The sequence below is a fragment of the Xyrauchen texanus genome, chromosome 35, assembly GCF_025860055.1.
Source record: "Xyrauchen texanus isolate HMW12.3.18 chromosome 35, RBS_HiC_50CHRs, whole genome shotgun sequence".
Taxonomy (NCBI): Eukaryota; Metazoa; Chordata; class Actinopteri; order Cypriniformes; family Catostomidae; genus Xyrauchen; species Xyrauchen texanus.
This window is the reverse complement of record NC_068310.1, coordinates 16515750-16532992: the sequence shown is the minus strand read 5'-3', so window position 1 is coordinate 16532992 and position 17243 is coordinate 16515750. Positions and strand designations below refer to the sequence as shown.

The window sequence follows — 17243 nt, the reverse complement described above, 5'->3', positions numbered from 1 at the left end:
TAATTTGTAACTTACAAAATTGTGCTCGTAAATCACAAAAACACGCACACACACACACACAGGTGTACACCATCCAACTTTTGCACTTGTCCAGAGTTGCACTTAATTCATTGTCACTGTATACCTGGCTGCTACCTCAGTAACTGCTATGTCCATAGAACACTATTTCATAGTATGTTATCTTTACATTTAGCATTTTAGAAAGTGTTATAGTTTTGCACTACTCAACTACAAATGTGTACTGGTCAGCGCTGCACTGTCTCTCACTGTGCATATTGTCCTGTACCTTTTAGTAATTTATTGTACTGTCCCGTACTTTTGTGCACACGTTTACATGTGCACTTTATTTAGGAATATTATGTAGACATTTTATTTAGTCTCATGTGGTTCTGTGTTTGTCCTATGTTGTTTTTATGTAGCACCATGTTCCTGGAGGAATGATGTCTCATTTCGCTGTGTACTGTACTAACTGTATATGGTTGAACGATAATAAAAACCACTTGACTTGATGTGAGGTGTCTATTTCTCAAACTAGAGACTCTGATGTACTTATCCTCTTGTTTAGTTGTACATGTGGCCTTCCACATCTCTTTCTGTCCTTGTTAGAGCCAATTGTCCTTTGTCTTTGAAGACTGTATTGTACACATTTGTATCAAATCTTCAGTTTTTTGGCAATTTCAAGCATTGTATAGCCTTCATTCCTCAAAACAATGATTGACTGACGAGTTTCTAGAAAAAAAACGTTTCTTTTTTGCCATTTTTGATGTAATATCGACCTTAAGTCATGCCAGTCTATTGTATACTCAAAAACAAACACAAAGAGAATGTTATGCTTAGTTTAACAAACCAAATAGCTTTCTAGTACCAAATTAGCAATTTAGCTTGATTACTCAAGAATAAGGTGTTGAAGAGTTGGCTGCTGGAAATGGCACATGTCTAGATTTGATCTGTATTTTTACATCAGTAAAGTCCTGAATATACTCTGTGATCAGTTGAATGCCACTTTGGTGAATTAAATTACCAATTTCCTTCCGAAACCGGCCATCTGTGTGTGTGTGTGTGTGTGTGTGTGTGTATATATATATATATATATACTGCTGTACAAAAGTCTGGGGGCACTTGACTGAAATGTTTCTCATGATCTTAAAAATATTTTGATCTCTAGGCATATGCTTAAATGTTTTAAATTAGTTTTGTAGACAGAAATATATTTGTGCCAACATATTATTTTATTACAAAACTAATATTTTATTTAAAAAAAAAAATAGATGAATTGGACCAAATAATTAAGAAAATCAGCTAATAAGTGCCCAACATAGATGGACACACCTTCAATACTGTTTAAAAAGCATCTCTTACACATATAAATCTACTTATCAAAGATGATTCTTTGATATATATTTAGGAATAGTTCCATGGTCTTTGTTCCAAGTTATCCTGAAGTGGTCCATTCACAATGTCTGAAAATCAACCAGCAGAATCAGTCCAATTCATTGTAGTGGCTTATTACTTCAAGGTTTTGCTTCAGGTCCTTAAAAGTTGGACGGTCTTCTGTCTGTGCACTCCAGCAAGATAGCATGATATCATAAATGACCTGTGGACATTTGGATGGGGCAGGCATTCTATAGTGGTGTTCCGTGATATGAATGAATACCTCATTTGATGACAAACCTACAGTATAACAAAGTAGATAATACATTAAATATTTAACCTGGATCTCTCCATTTATCTTCCAAAAACATAGTACATATATTAATAAACATCATGAAACTTGACCTGGATAAGGTATTCCTCCGTAGGTGAGAATTTCATACAGGAGAATCCCAAATGACCAGACATCAGATTTATTTGAGAAACAGCCATGACTGATAGCTTCAGGTGCGGTCCACTTATATGGTATTTTCCTCTCATCAGATATATAAAAAGGCTCCTATACATGAATGAAGACATAGAATAAAAGTTCAAAAATGTACTGTGACAATTAGGAGAGAGGAAGATATATTTTACACATCCATATAAACCTGAAAAAGATGGAGGTTCTGCTTGGCCAAAATTTAATCACATAAGTGGATCTCCCACTACCTAAAGCTATAACAAATGAAAGAGCTAAATATTAAAATATCACTACCTCTCCAATTATCAAAATTACTTGTAATGTAAACTAGGTTTGATGAGGTGAGGGAAAAGGGAAAATGAAAGAGACTAAATAGCAGCTGAGGAGACATCAGGACACAATTTTTGTCATTAGAGAGAGAAAGAAAAGAGAGAGAGAGAGAGATTGTGCCGGTGACCCAGACTCTGACAGCATAGACTCACAGTCTCACAAAAGAAAGAAATATAAGACCAGCAAAGCTTACTATAATTAAACCTATAATTGACTGCAGAAACTGTACTCTCCTCCGCCATGTTGAAAGTTTATGACTCCTCCCATCTTGGAAACTGGGGTATCAAAATTATCTCTGATAATTCATCTTGGTCCAGTTGTAATTATGACTTGAAGGGTCGTTCATGTACAACTTCCGAGAAGAAAACTCGTATTTACAATAATTACGATAGCACGTGAAGATGGCATAAGAGAGCAGTGTTAGGCTGGTCATGTGATACTAACATGGCTGCCCCCATGAGGGGACCCCCTCCACGTAAAATAAAACAGCTTTTATAGACCATTTCAAGGATGTAAACAACAACAAAAGATGTTGAACGCTATGACTCTGAAGCATTATTTGTATCATTAACATATCCTTTAAATAAGGCACTGAGTTTACATGTTTTCTCAAAGAACATAAACGTTTACCTGAGGTGACTTATCCAGACGTGTTGTTGATACTGAGCATCCATGCGAGAGGTACATTGCAACTGTATTGTTAAAATTTTGTTTCAAAATTTTTTCCTCAGCGGAGAGATCGGGAAAATTGGATCGCTCCTATAATCAATGAAGCTCTTAAATGAAGCTATCTGCGGACAAGGTAAGGATGTCTGTTTTTGTTCCTAATTTGTCAGTAGTTTTGGATAAAATGTCTTCTAAATGACTTAATGTAATAGTAAATTACTTGTTGAGCTTCATTCATTATAATGGGAGCGATCTATCGTCACTTTAAGAGTTCTACATTGTAAAAAATGTCCTAGAAATTACAGTAATTTACTGGCAGCAGTTCGCCAGTAACTTACTGTAATTGGATTAATTTTACTGTAAAAGGATTTACACCATCCAACTTCACATAAATTGTAGTAACAGCAATATACTGTTACAGAGTGAAATTAACAGTATTTTGCTGTTTTCTTGCACCAGTATTGTACTGTTATACAGTGAATAGATACTGTTACACTGCAAATTTTACAGTAATTGGCTGGTCACTTTCTCCAGTTAATTTAATGGAATACAATATATATGCATTATAGAACTGCAGTACTTAACAATGCCAGTGAATAAATAAAAATGACAACAAAATGTGACTTCAATAAATTTATTGTGCAATAGATCTTCAAATTGAAATCAAATCATCAGTTATCATAATTAACTACATTCCCACTCCTTTCAGTTTCAATTAGAGCTTAAATTACTGTAACACTTCTGCAAGTCCATACTAATAATGAACCTAATTCACAGGTGTGCAAGCATTTTCCTTCTTGCAATAACATTTCAACTTTGTGCAAATTTTTTAGCACTCCTGAATAAATGCAGACGTTCACTTCAAATACTTTCTTACATAAACTCTCAAGAGCAAAACATACTCTCTTGTGGTAGATTAATAATTTTGCAAACTCAAATCAACAAACTCCCTGATGGTTGGAGGAAGCAACACGAGCATTCAGGCTAGAGTTTCTTCATTTGCAACTTCTTGCCACTTCTGGAGCACCTGGAGTCTGGATTGATCCGCACAATGAACCTTTGAAATAAATTATAAATAAATAAATATTCTACAATACATGACCATTTTCTTTTCAACATTTCTCCCTAATGTCGCTTCAAACTAATAAACTACAATATATTTATATTATTTGATTCTGTTAATCACACAAAGAGAACCTATCACTTCAAACCTGGAATTTGACGCACAATCAGCATGAAGTCAACTGCCATTGTACTGACAAGACAGCTAGAGCATCCGCGAGCCGAAGAGCAAGTTCTTCTCCCTCCCTCCCTCTCTATATATTTCTCTCTTTCTCAATCTCTAAATCTCTCTCTCTGGAGAGCATATATGAATTTAATAGGATGTAAACTTCGTAAACTTCTGAATGATGGTGAACATTCAGATATTAATTATGTCACATATGTACCGAAACACAGAAAGCCTGTCAAATTAGACCACGTCCACAATAATACATTTGCATTTTGAAAACTATTTCCATTACCGCATACTTTGGATAAACGATAGTGGCTGCATTTGAAAGTGTTGGGCAGGTGACTCGCTGCCTGATCTGTTAATGTCTTAACCGACAGTGTGTTTTAAATGAAGGGGACGCTCAAGGAAAATGGTCTCAGAACAGTTTGAAAAGCACCTTATTTTCACCCTTCCTTCACATACAGCATCAGAAGCAGGGCCATAGCTAATGGGGTAAAAGGTGGCAAACAAATTTCAAAGAGTATTTGTTTTTATTTTAAATGAAAGGGGCCCAGACCAATATACTATCAGGGGCGCAGAAGTCCTTGCTAGAGCCCTGATCAGAAGCCAGAATTTTGAGATTGTTTTTGACGCAGCCGTTGTGAACATACACAGGGATTCTGGCATAGCATATTACACAAAAACCTGAAGCCAAGTTGTGCCCCTTTGCAAACCTACTAAAAGCACATATGGTCTCCAGAAAAAGACAACAATGCTCGCAGACATGCATTTTGCATAATTTTGTTAGCATTAAGCCCAGCAAACACATAATACATGTGTAGGCTATCAAATATTAAGATTACATGGTAATTCAAAATCAAATCTCCACTACCTAACTATCTAGTAACTAAATTACGGTGAAGTTTACATGAGGGGAAAACACGTAAAACTACAAACCCATTAAAAATGTAAAATTGCCTCAACAACACTCACCTTTTTGAGCCGTTCCAAAAGTGCTTCACAAGAACCATGGAATCCTTGCTGTTAATTTCCCACAAATACTGGTTGACAAAAATTTAAACTTCTGGATGTTGAAGTTTAAAGAGATTACGTTAAAAAAATGTATCCGCTCTCTGGTGGTCACACAGTGAAGCCTGAGGCTGATGGGAAGCCTAAAAAGCAGTGCGAGAACCCCTTAAACACTAAATAATCGATTACGTAAAGATTTTTTTAAAGAACTATAAATAAAAGTGATGAAAAAATATTATATATGATAATTAAATATCAGAAATATATCAACAAACTCCAATTGCATTCTTGGTTTTTCTCTCTCTCTGCCTTTTCAGCACAAAAAATAATCTCCTGTCATTGGTTAGTTTTTTTTTTTTTTGTGTTCGCGCTCAGTTTGACTATTTGGATTTAAAGTAAATCCAAAAATGCTGTATTGTAATACCACTCAAGAGTATAGTTACCCATAATGCAACTCTAAAATACAGTAGCATACTGTGCAACCACTCCACAGTAATAAACTGTTCATAATACAGTAAAATACTGCCGATTAACAGAAATTGCTAACAGCGTTCCCATCAAACATACAATTAGTTGGTATAAATATCCAGAAATAAGAAGCGTAACAGTTGTTATTACTGTGTGTATCCAGCTGCCTCGCTTCACTGCTGAGACTCATGCATCCATTTGTGGCTGCGGTTTTGGAGATCTAACCACTTTAATTTACCTTAGCTCCAGGCATCCAGGGAGAATCCAGCCTCCGAACAACATGGTCCTCATTTTAAAAATGAAACTTTATGACAATTGTGTTAATGTTATTAACGTTAATCGTTTTAAAGTCACTACGAATAAAGCGCCTCCCACTGTTGTTTTGAATGAGAATGACAACTAGTAGAAAATGTTCAAGAAACAAAGACGTCACTTCCTTAAACCCACAAATAGTTCTTGAAATTGTATACTACCATTGACCAGTCTTTACTACTGATGTGGCTGGAGTCTTCATCTCATGTAAATAATCATGATTTAATACATGTATTTAAAAATTACAATTCATTTCTTCAATCTTGATTAATGATTAAATCTCCATTTTCCCTACATTTGGATTATTTTTGTGTGTGTTGTTTTAAATGGTGTGGTTTCTTAACTTGTTTTAGTGAATTTTTGAGAACTTCAAACCACATAGACCAAGCATAGTGTCAGTTCATGTTAGTTCAGGCAGGTCATGTTAGTCAGCTTGAAATAAGCTCAGCTGACCAAGACCTCTACCAATACAAATTCAGACTCCAATCAAAGCGGTACGTCCTCCATTGATTCCTTCCTCTAAGCTGCCATTTTATTGCATGAATGCCAGCTTCACTAATCACCCTCCTCCATCTTCAGCTCCACATCTCGTATGACAGCTTTGCCTTTAAGTTTTCTCTAAATTTGTCTTGTTGTTCTGTGCTCTCAGACTACAAATGATTGCCAGTTTGGAATTCCTATTTTCAAGGCGTTATTGCCCCTTGTTCTTGATATGCCAGCTGATATACAGTATAGAATTTATTTTAAGTGTACATTCAATCTATTAATCAGTGAACAATTGTACCATCTTGCACTGTCAGAAACATTGTTTATTGTTGTAATAATTCTGCTGGATCTGTTCTGTTACCCCTGGGTTTTTTTTTTTATTTGCTGCTCTCCTTGTTCCATCCATGCCCAGAACAGAGCCATATTGCCAACACCAACAGATGCTTAAATTGTGTGCAATCAATAAAGCATTCAATCAAGTACTCAAGTCAGTATTAATTTGACGGAATAGGTCCTGACTGAACAATAGTGGGCTAGAGGATGCTTGCTGAAATCCCAAGAATAAAAAAAACCTAAGAACCCAATCTCCACAAAAATTTTCAGAAAATGCAATATATTTAATAAACAATATATTGCCTTCTTAAGCTACTTTTTGTAATGCCTAATCACACGTCTTACACAATAATGTACAGCATTTTACATTTACATTCAATTACCTGAATTATTATATTTATTATAAATATCTTATTTCAAATTATTTAAATATAATTATTAATAATGATTTAATCATTGTATTTTTAATGATGTTTATTTGGAGGACTTTCGTTGCAAATATTGATGCATGCGTTTAATTGTGAATAATTTGATCAATTAATCGGCATATAACTTTATTAAAACATTTCAATCGATTGGCAGCCCCAGTAATAATATACTAGTATTATATAAATTATATATTTAAGTAATATCACAGTAGCAAGAGTGTTATATGGCCCTACATCAGCACTACTGTGATTGCTGTGAGCAGTGCTGATGTAGGGCCATATAACACGATTGCATGTGTGATATTGCTTATATACAGTACAACAGTTCAATGAACAAGTACATTTTAAAAAATTAGGACAAACTGTGTACAGTCATAAAAAACACATTTAAGCATGGAACTACTTTCTGTTGCTGGTTCAAAACAAATGATGCGTCCAAGCCTCCGTTAGCAATTAAAAAATGTCCCTTCAGAAATAGTATCATGGCTTGTGCTGTTTCGAACAAGTTATTGGATAAACAAGGATGGATGTGAGTGTGTGTGTGTGTGTGAGGGAGAGAGAGAGAGAGACGGAGCGTGTGCGATCGCCTGTTGCCACTCCCCAGCAGAGATGCTGTCAGCTTTCTGATGATCAGCTTTCTCAGTGGAAAAAGGCATCCAAATGGGGTATTTCTGACTATTTCGCGGTAGCTGGTGCGCAAGAGTCGATCACTATAGAAACCACAATGTCCTCCGTCATTTTATACAGCACCCATTGTGTAATTAATCAGTCTGTTGTGTCTCTCAGCTGTGATGAGCCGTAATGCTGAAGTTGTTAGTTTAAAGCCATTTAAAGCTTTTCCCTAGCTTTAGTAGTAATACAAGCGATCACGAAGATTTGTTTTATGTAGACACTGGCTGAAGTGGATTCACTTCACATAACTAGCTCATATTACACACAAAAAGGATATTTTGCCACCAACTGCTGGCTAACATATGTAATGCCAAACAAATACATGTAAAGAGACACACATACAGTAGCTCTTAACATCTGCACTGCTCTTAGACTTTAGTTTAGCAGGAACACAAGCGGAGCTTGAACTATTATGTAACTTTACAGGTACAGTAGGCTGTACGGGCTGTTTATTTTATTTTATTAGTGGTGCTATAGTTAGCTGTATATTATTAATCTAGAATTATGCGATTCATTTTTTACTTTTAGCTTCTTTTGGTGTGCTCATCTTAGTTGTGTAATTTCTCATGCAAGTGATTGCATGACACATTCTGTGCAAGCAACAAACAGGAGCCTAACGCAAAGTACCACACACAACCGCTGACTATGTGCCACAGGAAGTGCAACTTCCCTAAAAATGTATTTGTGAATGTTGTAATTACATGCTTACCTTTTTATAAGCATTCTCTACATAATTGTTACATCACTCTTTGTGCAGTTCAGTATTTAACATATGACAAAAAACCATGATGTCCGTAGGAGCCAGCAGACACCCATTAATCCCAAGAGCCCTATTAATTCCAAGCTTTAAAAGGATCCTGTGATAGGCATATACCTTTACACTTTGAGAAAAGATCCATGTTTATTGGAAAATACTTTAAAAACATTATTTTACTCCCAGCCAGATGCTCTTGTTCTGAAAATCTGACCTTCCTGCTCAGTATATGAATTTTTTTTTTCTGTGCTGGACACATACTGGAGAACAATGCTTGGTGAACACCACTTGCACCACAGTAAAATTAGCTAAATACGTTGGAGTTTGACAATAACGATAGAGGGCGAATTTCTGTATACTTTTCGAACTGTATGCATAAGAAAGCATTTTTTATTCAATTCAATTTAATATTTATTTATAAAGCACATTTAAAACAACCAAAGTGCTGCACAAAAAAGACAAATAATAACTACAGGAGATAAAACATACAACAAAGTAAATAACAAATACTATGATAAAAGAAAACAGCTCATAATGATCAAGGAATATTGAAGGCCAGAAAGAATAAGTATGTCTTTAGAGCAGACTTGAAGACCGAAATAGAAGGGGCTAATCTGATATGAAGAGGTAGACTGTTCCAGAGTTTTGGACCTGCGATCACAAAGGCACAATCACCTCGTTTTTTTAAGTCTAGATCTAGGCACAGAGAGTAAACCAAGATCGCAATATCTCAGAGTTCTAGAGGGAATATACGGATGGAACAAATTGGTCAGATACTGAGGGACAGAATTATTGAGGGCTTTGTAAACATACAATAAAAGTGTAAAATCGATTCTGTACTTAACAGGAAGCCAGTGCATAGCTATTAAAATAGGAGGAACTGGCTCATACTTGCGAGTTCCCGTGAGAAGTTTTGCACCAGCTGTAAATTAGAGAGGGAAGTCTGAGAGACACCATAGTAAAGCGAGATGCAATAATCTAAACGAGATGTTACAAAAGCACGAATAACAGTTTGAAAGTCATGGATAAAACATTTTTTATTTTAGGGAGAATGCAAAGATGAAAAAAGCATGACTTTAAAACTAAACTGTTTATCAAATGTTTTATTATTACCAAACAGATCATCCAGGTTTCTGGCGCAGTGAGTTTTATATGGGGCAAAAGAACCAAGGTCAAGGTCAACAACACCGTTTTCCTTAGGCCCAAATAAAATAATTTCAGTTTTATTTTCGTTTTGGATTAGGAAGTTACTTGAAAGCCATAGCTTGAATTCTTTTAACAGGCCATCAGTAGTTGTAAGGCGTATTTGGTATTTAGCATTATGCTTTTATGACTTGTTTTATGAAATCCAGAAATGTAGATGAAAAACTCACCTTAATGATTCGAGCTAAGCCAAAGTCAGCCACTTTACAGGTATATCCCTCTCCAACTAGAACATTTCTTGCAGCAAGGTCTCTATGAATACTGTTATTAGCCTCTAGATATGCCATCCCATCCGCAACTTGAGCTGCCATATCCATCAAAGACACCTGGTCCAATGCCCCACCCTCTGAACCTGCATATTGGGGAGAGAAGGATATATAAAGAGCAGAGATAAACTTAGAGTGAGAGAGGAAGTGAGAAAATAAACACACTTTCACACACAAGTAAAAAGTTATAAAACAAATTGCTTTTATAATAGTGTAATACATTCACTAAAATTTAAAGGTGAAGTGTGTAATTTTTTTTTTTATCTTGAAATACATGCTCTTATCCAATTTAAATATAGAGAGTCAACTAAGTCTGTGTTTACACTTGGTCACATCATGAGTTTTTACAGATCGGATTGCAATCCAAAAAAATAAGCGCAATTAATTTACACTTGGCCACATCAATGTCTCAGCCGAATTGATATAAATACGAATAATTTAACGTCAGAACTCGTCTTTCAGTCTTTTAAAGTTGACCACATTTGTATTCACATCAGCAATCCGATCCTCAAAATCGCAAGAAGTAACCAAGTGTAAATACATTTATAGGTTAATTTCCCTGAAAAGAGTACACACTGTGGCTCTGTGGTGTGCTCAAAACATTGAAAACATTGCTCTGTTTGTCTTGTTAATCAATGGCATGAGTTTGGGACAGGACTCTCTGTTCATCCATCTGATGGAAGATGGTGGAGCGCTCAGAAAAACGTTCCAAAGCAGTCATTACTTTTGGAATTCCATTTGGTGCTGCTAGAAGCACAGAAAACACCACCTTAAATAAGAGTTTATGGGACAGTGACTGACTTCTTAGGAAGTTGAGCAGGTTGCCTTTCTCCATGAGTTCAGTAATGATGTAATATGGGGTGGAAGAAGTGCAGATGGCAAAGAGAGCAATCAGGTGCCTGTGACGCAATCGCTTCATAATCTGCACCTCCATCTGAAATTCTTTCTGCTCAAGACAATCTGTGTCAGAAAGGGACAGAAAATGCAGGCTATGACATTTCCAATAACAGACTTTGAATCAGTTATATGGCTGTCATTGTAAAGCAGGCAGGAGTCTCAGGGTTGGCAATCAACCTTCTGCTGATGTGTAAACTATTCAAAATATTGGTTAAAATATGTTGGTAATGCATGACAGGTAATATTCAGGAAGAATCTATATTTAATGCAGGAAACATCCGAATATGCATACTTATCTGCTATATACTTTAGTATGCAAAAAGCAATACATCAAATGATGAGGATGGTTTAATCCTCAGTATTCATGAAACAGTAGGTGAAAAGGTTGGGAAGCCATAAGTGTAAGTGCCACAGGGACCAAGAAAGCTGTTCTTCGTGGTTAAATTGCACTATATAACAACTGTAGAGTAAACTACTTTTATGGTTGTTTTTTTTTAGTAGCTACTGTACACATACGAGTCATAGGACAATGCCCACATTCCCGGATGTTGTAGGTCTGGAAATGCATGTATACTACACACCTGCATACTTAAAGAATGTAATATATTAACAGTCGAGAAGAGTTAAAGGTACACTTCAACCAAAAATTGTAATCGTCTAATGATTAACTCACCCTCATGCCATCCCAGATGTGTTTGACTTTCTTTCTTCTGCAGAACATAAATCAAGTATATTTCAAGAATATTTCAGCTCTGTAGGTCCTCACAATACAAGTAATCCATACATGTCTTCTGAAGAAGCAGCCTTTATTTTTGTCACACATACATTTGCACATATACTGTGAAATTATGATTATTTTATTTTTTTTGCGTATCCCATCTAAGCTGGGGTCAGAGCGCAGGGTCAGCCATGATACGGTGCCCCTAGAGCAGATAGGGACAAGGGTCCAACAGTGGCATGTTGGCGGTTCTAGTGCTTCAACCCCCGACCTTCTGGTCAATAACTTAGAGCCTTAACCGCTGAGCCACCAGTGATATGATAGGTGTGGGTGAGAAACAGAGGAATATTTAAGTATTTTTTTTTTTTTTACCATCAATCCCCACATTTTCACATCTTCTTTTGTTTGTTGCATATCGCCATCTATTGGGCAGAGAGGTGAATTTATAGTAAAACAGGACTTAAATATTGATGCTTCTCACCCAAAACTATCATATCACTTCTAAAGCCATGGGTTTAATCACTGGAGTCTTATGGATTACATTTATGCTGCCTTTATGTGATTTTTGGAGCTTAAAAATGTTGTACCCATTCACTTGCATTCTGAGGACTGAGCTGAAATATTCTTCTAAAAGTCTTCGTTTGTGTTCTGCAGATTACATAAAGTCATACACATTACATGTACAGTAATTCAGTGCAGTGTACACAAAGACCACAGCTGACTTTACTAGTTTACTAGTGTAATGTGTTTAGGATCATTGCCATTCTGCATGACTCACATACTGTTCAGCTCCAAAATTGCTGGTTGTAAAAAATTTAAGGTATTCATTTCCTGAGGCTGCAAGCAAAGCAGGTGGTTGTGTTCATGGTTAGAATTTCTATTAGTGAGGAGTATTAAGTTTATTGCTTTTGAAGTGGTTTTTCTTGGACAACCACCCCTGGGAAAAGGTGGTTCAAAAAACAGTGTAGTATTTCATTGCATGTCTGTTTCATTTCCTGACAGCTGAAGTATTTGCCAGCTTTCTCGGTTTCAATAACTTTTTTTATGAGGCATCAAAAACCTCATATGATAAAGGCATGATTTCACTTTATAAGCCTGTTTTGTTAGGAACTCGTTCTAATATGGCAGCAGCTTTTTTAAGAAAAGGAGGAACAAATGTAAATAATTTTTGTGGTAATCAACATTATGCCATGAATGCTGTCAATTAAGCTTAACTTGTATTGAACCCAGAATATTTCTTAAATGTGCACTTGGAAATGTATCTAAATTGTACTTTTCAATTAAAATGTACTGTTGTTACTGTTAGAATCAGCATTACAATCAGTAAAGCTCTACTAGCATATCTATGGCACATATGCTTGTAGAGCTTGAACCACAATTGCATTCTGTGACATAAGTGACTCATTTGGTCAATTAATCTCAGCTCTGGTCTAGGCAACACCATTATACACCTCTATAAGCTCACCGTTGTTCTTGAGGATTTTGATGGCCACGTTGATGCGATTTTTCCACTTGCCACGGTAAACATCAGCAAAGAAGCCACTGCCGAGCTTCTCTTCAAGGGTAAATTCGTCTTTAGGCAGCTCCCACTCATCAGCCGTGGAGTGTGACAAATCCTGTGGCTGAGGCTTTTTCTACAGCCAGGAAGGTGAGTCAAGAGTGTCAGGAAGTTGATGTAAAATTATACACATGCTTTTTACTTTATGGGAATTGTAAATATGTGTCACATTTACTTTTTAAAATAAAGATTCTTAATTAATGATCAGATTTCAGGCATTACACAACAGTTACTGTAGTTCCTGTCCTCGAATCTGATTGGCCAAGTGACATTCCAAGAGTGCTGATATACAGTATAACAGCACTGGGATGTTTCACAGTTTGAATTACTCTACTTCTCTGTAATCGCAGCATTCAAAATAGCAGTGGGAATTTTTATTTATTCCAGGAACGCCTTTTGAATCCATTAAAAGAAAAGATTTTCTGTGTCAAACACATAGTTGTTCACAACCAAAACAGTAACAATGGAAGTATACTTAAAAGATTAATAATAATAATAATAATAATAAAGATTTGTTCACGACCCGAAAAACCATTAGCTGTTTAATGGGAATCTAAAAACAGTGCAGAGGTTGAGTTGTGCTTGATGTTTTGGCTTCTTTTGGAACAATTTCTTCTGATGGACCATGATCAACTCCCTCAAAGTTCAAGCCAAATATACACCTTTGGTTAGTATAATATAAATGTTTTGATGGACAAAATTTCCACTACGGCGTTGTATTCGTCACGAGACTGACGTTTATATTGCTTAACTATATGTTTGCTGTAGTATTGTGAGAAAGTTGTTTCTTTGATATAATTCAAATCTTGACTGTAATTAATGCAAATGGCAATACTATTTCAAAATGAAACTGACATTCTTATAAAAATGAAGCAACTGTTTAAACCACTTCCTCAGTTTACAGAAGTGAAAGAGAAAGAGACAAGAAGAGAAAGATGACAACAAGCAGAGTAGAGAAGAATGAGAACGAATGGACATTCTCATAAGAAAGAGAGAGAGAGAGAGAGAGAGAGAGAGAGAGAGAGAGAGAGAGAGAGAGAGCCAGACTCTATCTCACCCGAAAGCAGGGTCGCTTCAATCTGCCCAAAGAGGCCAGTGGATACATTTGATAGTATTCTACCACCTGTAATACGCTGGAGAATTTAAGAGACAGATCAATATAGAATCCATCACTGGCCTGGTAGATCTTGAAGTGCTTTGCTTTGTTCTGTGTCTTCACTGAAAGAAAAGGTTCAGGATGAAGAAAAGATAAGACATACAGTGAATTTAGACCTTCAGACTGAAATAATTGGAACATGTGATATTCCTCAACAATTAGGACTGGACTTCTGTCTGCTTGTCATATAGTTTCAGATGTTTGGGGACACTAAATAAACTTCTAAATCTGCAATCTAAATTATTTTCAGAAAAAAATCACGTAAATACACCGACCTGAGAGTACATGGCCCATGTTGTCAGACTCACTGATTCGCACAAGGAAGGATCCATCATAATTTTTTGAGGACATGAGGTGACTCAAAGCCTCAACACGGCCCATTTTCCCAAAAAACCACCTAAAAGAAATAGAACAATCACTGTGATCTTATATATTCTTTTTTCATTCAATTAATGACAACAAATAGATGTTTAAAAAAAGAAAAGACTACTGCACCCAAAGGAGATCCTCCCATGATGCCATATTTTAAACAATTATATTTTCCTTTCACATATAAAAATCTGTCAGTCACATCTTTTTTTTTTTTGTCAAGTGTAGCTACTCAGGCCCTCACTGGATATATTTCTGTATTTAAAGCAGCATATAAGCTATGCAACGAAAAAGGTGTATTACACAGAATGTATAATGCTGCACCTAGGATCAATAATTACTTTTTACAAAAGCTAAAAGACTGTTAAGTAATTACGGTTTTAAATTTGAACATAGAATGACATTTATGAAAAATATGAGATAATATAAAAAAGAAATTACAAAATAATAGTATAAATCTGGTTGCAAACTTTAAAATTTACAATGAATATTTCCAAAATTCATTCGAATGGCTTAAAATTTACAATTTAACCTATGATTGTTCGGACCTTTGCTTGGGAGGAAATTTTGAGACTGAATCTATTGGAACATAATTGTTGATACCTGCTCAAAAGAGGAAATGAAAACAAACAAAAAGGGAACACTGAACGAAACAAAAAAGAAAATAAACACTAAACATAACAAAACAAAACAGAAAATAAAACTCTAAACCAAAAACTAAACAAAAAGAAAAGAACACTAAACGAAACAAAAAGAAAACACTAAACAAAACAGAAAATAAAACACAAAACAAAACAAAACAAAAAAGAAAAAACTACACACAACAAAAAAAGGAAAAGAACCCGAAATGAAACAAAACTGAACAAAAGAAAACACTAAATGAAAGAAAAAAAGAAAACACTAACCGTAACAAAACAGAAAAGAAAACACTGAACAACCCCCCCCCCAAAAAAAAAACACTAAACAAAACAAAGAAACACTAAAAAGGAAACACTAAACGAAACAAAAAAAGAAAACACTGAACGAAACGAAACAAAAAAGAAACAGAACGAAACAAAACAAAAAAGAAACACTAAATGAAACAAGAAAAGAAACACTAAACGAAACAAAAAAGAAAATAAACACTAAACATAACAAAACAAAACAGAAAAGAAAGCTCTAAACCAAAAACTAAACAAAAAGAAAAGAACACTAAACGAAACAAAAAGAAAACACTAAACAAAACAGAAAAGAAAACACTAAACAAAAAACAAAACAAAAAAAAGAACACTAAATGAAACAAAACTAAACAAAAGAAAAGAAAACACTAAATGAAAGAAAAAGAAAACACTAAACATAAAACAAAAAAGAAAACACTAAACAAAACAAAAAAGCACTAAACGAAACAAAGCAAAACTAAAAAGAAAACTCTAAACATAACAAAAAAGGAAAAGAACACTAAATGAAACAAAATTAAACAAAAGAAAACACTAAATGAAAGAAAAAAGAAAACACTAATCGTAACAAAACAGAAAAGAAAACACTGAACAAAACAAAAAAGAAAACACTAAACAAAAAACAAAACAAAAAAGCACTAAACGAAACAAAGCAAAACTAAAAAGAAAACTCTAAACATAACAAAAAAGGAAAAGAACACTAAATGAAACAAAATTAAACAAAAGAAAACACTAAATGAAAGAAAAAAGAAAACACTAATCGTAACAAAACAGAAAAGAAAACACTGAACAAAACAAAAAAGAAAACACTAAACAAAAAACAAAACAAAAAAGCACTAAACGAAACAAAGCAAAACTAAAAAGAAAAGAAAACACTAAACGTAACAAAAAAAGGAAAATAACACTAAATGAAACAAAGCAAAACTAATAAGAAAAGAAAACAGTAAACGAAACAAAAAAGAAAACCCTAAATGTAACAAAACAAAAAAGAAAAGAAAACACTCCAACAAAAGCAAAGCAAAGCAAAAAAGAAAAGACAACACTACAACAAAAGCAAAGCAAAATAAAAAACTTTTCAAAAAGGTAAAAGGTTGGTTTATCACTCACGGTTGAGACTCTATGGACTTGTCGCTCGCCAGGTAATTGTACGGAACAAAACCGGTCGCGAGAACACAGCCATTTGAGTCTATTTTCCTCGCGGTCCACCATTCGTTGGAACGTTTCACAATTTGGAACATATCACCAGCTTTGAACGACACCTCCTCGACGTCGCGTGCCTCAAAGTCCCACAGAGCCGTATAAATAGCATTGTCAGTTTTCTGAGGTGGTTGGATTGCGTTTCGTGGCTCCGCGTAACGAATGGCAGTATCTCTGTTAACTCTACTCGGACCATCGTCGATACGGCCACTGTCACCTTTTTCTCCGTCGTTCCTTGAGGTTCCGTATATTCTGTCCCATACTGTCTGAAGACATGGGCAAGTTGTCCTCAAACATTCCCCCATGTGATGAGATTGACCGCGTGCTCGGCGCTCAGCTCTGATGTAGACACCTGCTGTACCGAATCCCGATATATAAAGAGCGCGCGGAGCGTTTTTTAGTTTAGGGAACTTGTATAA

General features: G+C 35.3%; 1 protein-coding gene across 2 annotated transcripts; it reads right to left on the bottom strand.

Annotated features, from left to right (window-relative positions):
- Positions 1 to 1218: 1218 nt before the first annotated feature.
- Positions 1219 to 17173, bottom strand: LOC127629296 (protein-tyrosine kinase 6-like). 2 transcript variants are annotated; one of them, XM_052106453.1, is made up of 8 exons: positions 16735 to 17173; positions 14599 to 14720; positions 14225 to 14385; positions 13075 to 13243; positions 10796 to 10954; positions 9899 to 10080; positions 1777 to 1930; positions 1219 to 1671 (listed from the first exon to the last, which is right to left on the bottom strand). In XM_052106453.1, the coding sequence occupies exons 1-8, from the start codon at positions 17127 to 17129 to the stop codon at positions 1481 to 1483; spliced, it is 1533 nt and encodes a 510-aa protein (XP_051962413.1). In that variant the 5' UTR covers positions 17130 to 17173; the 3' UTR covers positions 1219 to 1480. The 2 variants fall into 2 exon arrangements, with proteins under 2 accessions (XP_051962413.1, XP_051962414.1); XM_052106454.1 differs by lacking the exons at positions 1219 to 1671; positions 1777 to 1930 and adding an exon at positions 3460 to 3887.
- Between the last annotated feature and the right edge of the window lie 70 nt (positions 17174 to 17243).

What these genes read in the sequence shown, in the direction of transcription:
- LOC127629296 (XM_052106453.1), bottom strand. Translation starts at nt 17,129, where the DNA reads ATGGGGGAATGTTTGAGGACAACTTGCCCATGTCTTCAGACAGTATGG. An exon ending in AAGTCCATAGAGTCTCAACC is followed by an intron (nt 14,721 to 16,734) that starts GTGAGTGATAAA and finishes TATTTCTTTTAG; the next exon opens with GTGGTTTTTTGGGAAAATGG. An exon ending in CGGAGGAATACCTTATCCAG is followed by an intron (nt 1,672 to 1,776) that starts GTCAAGTTTCAT and finishes GTTATACTGTAG; the next exon opens with GTTTGTCATCAAATGAGGTA.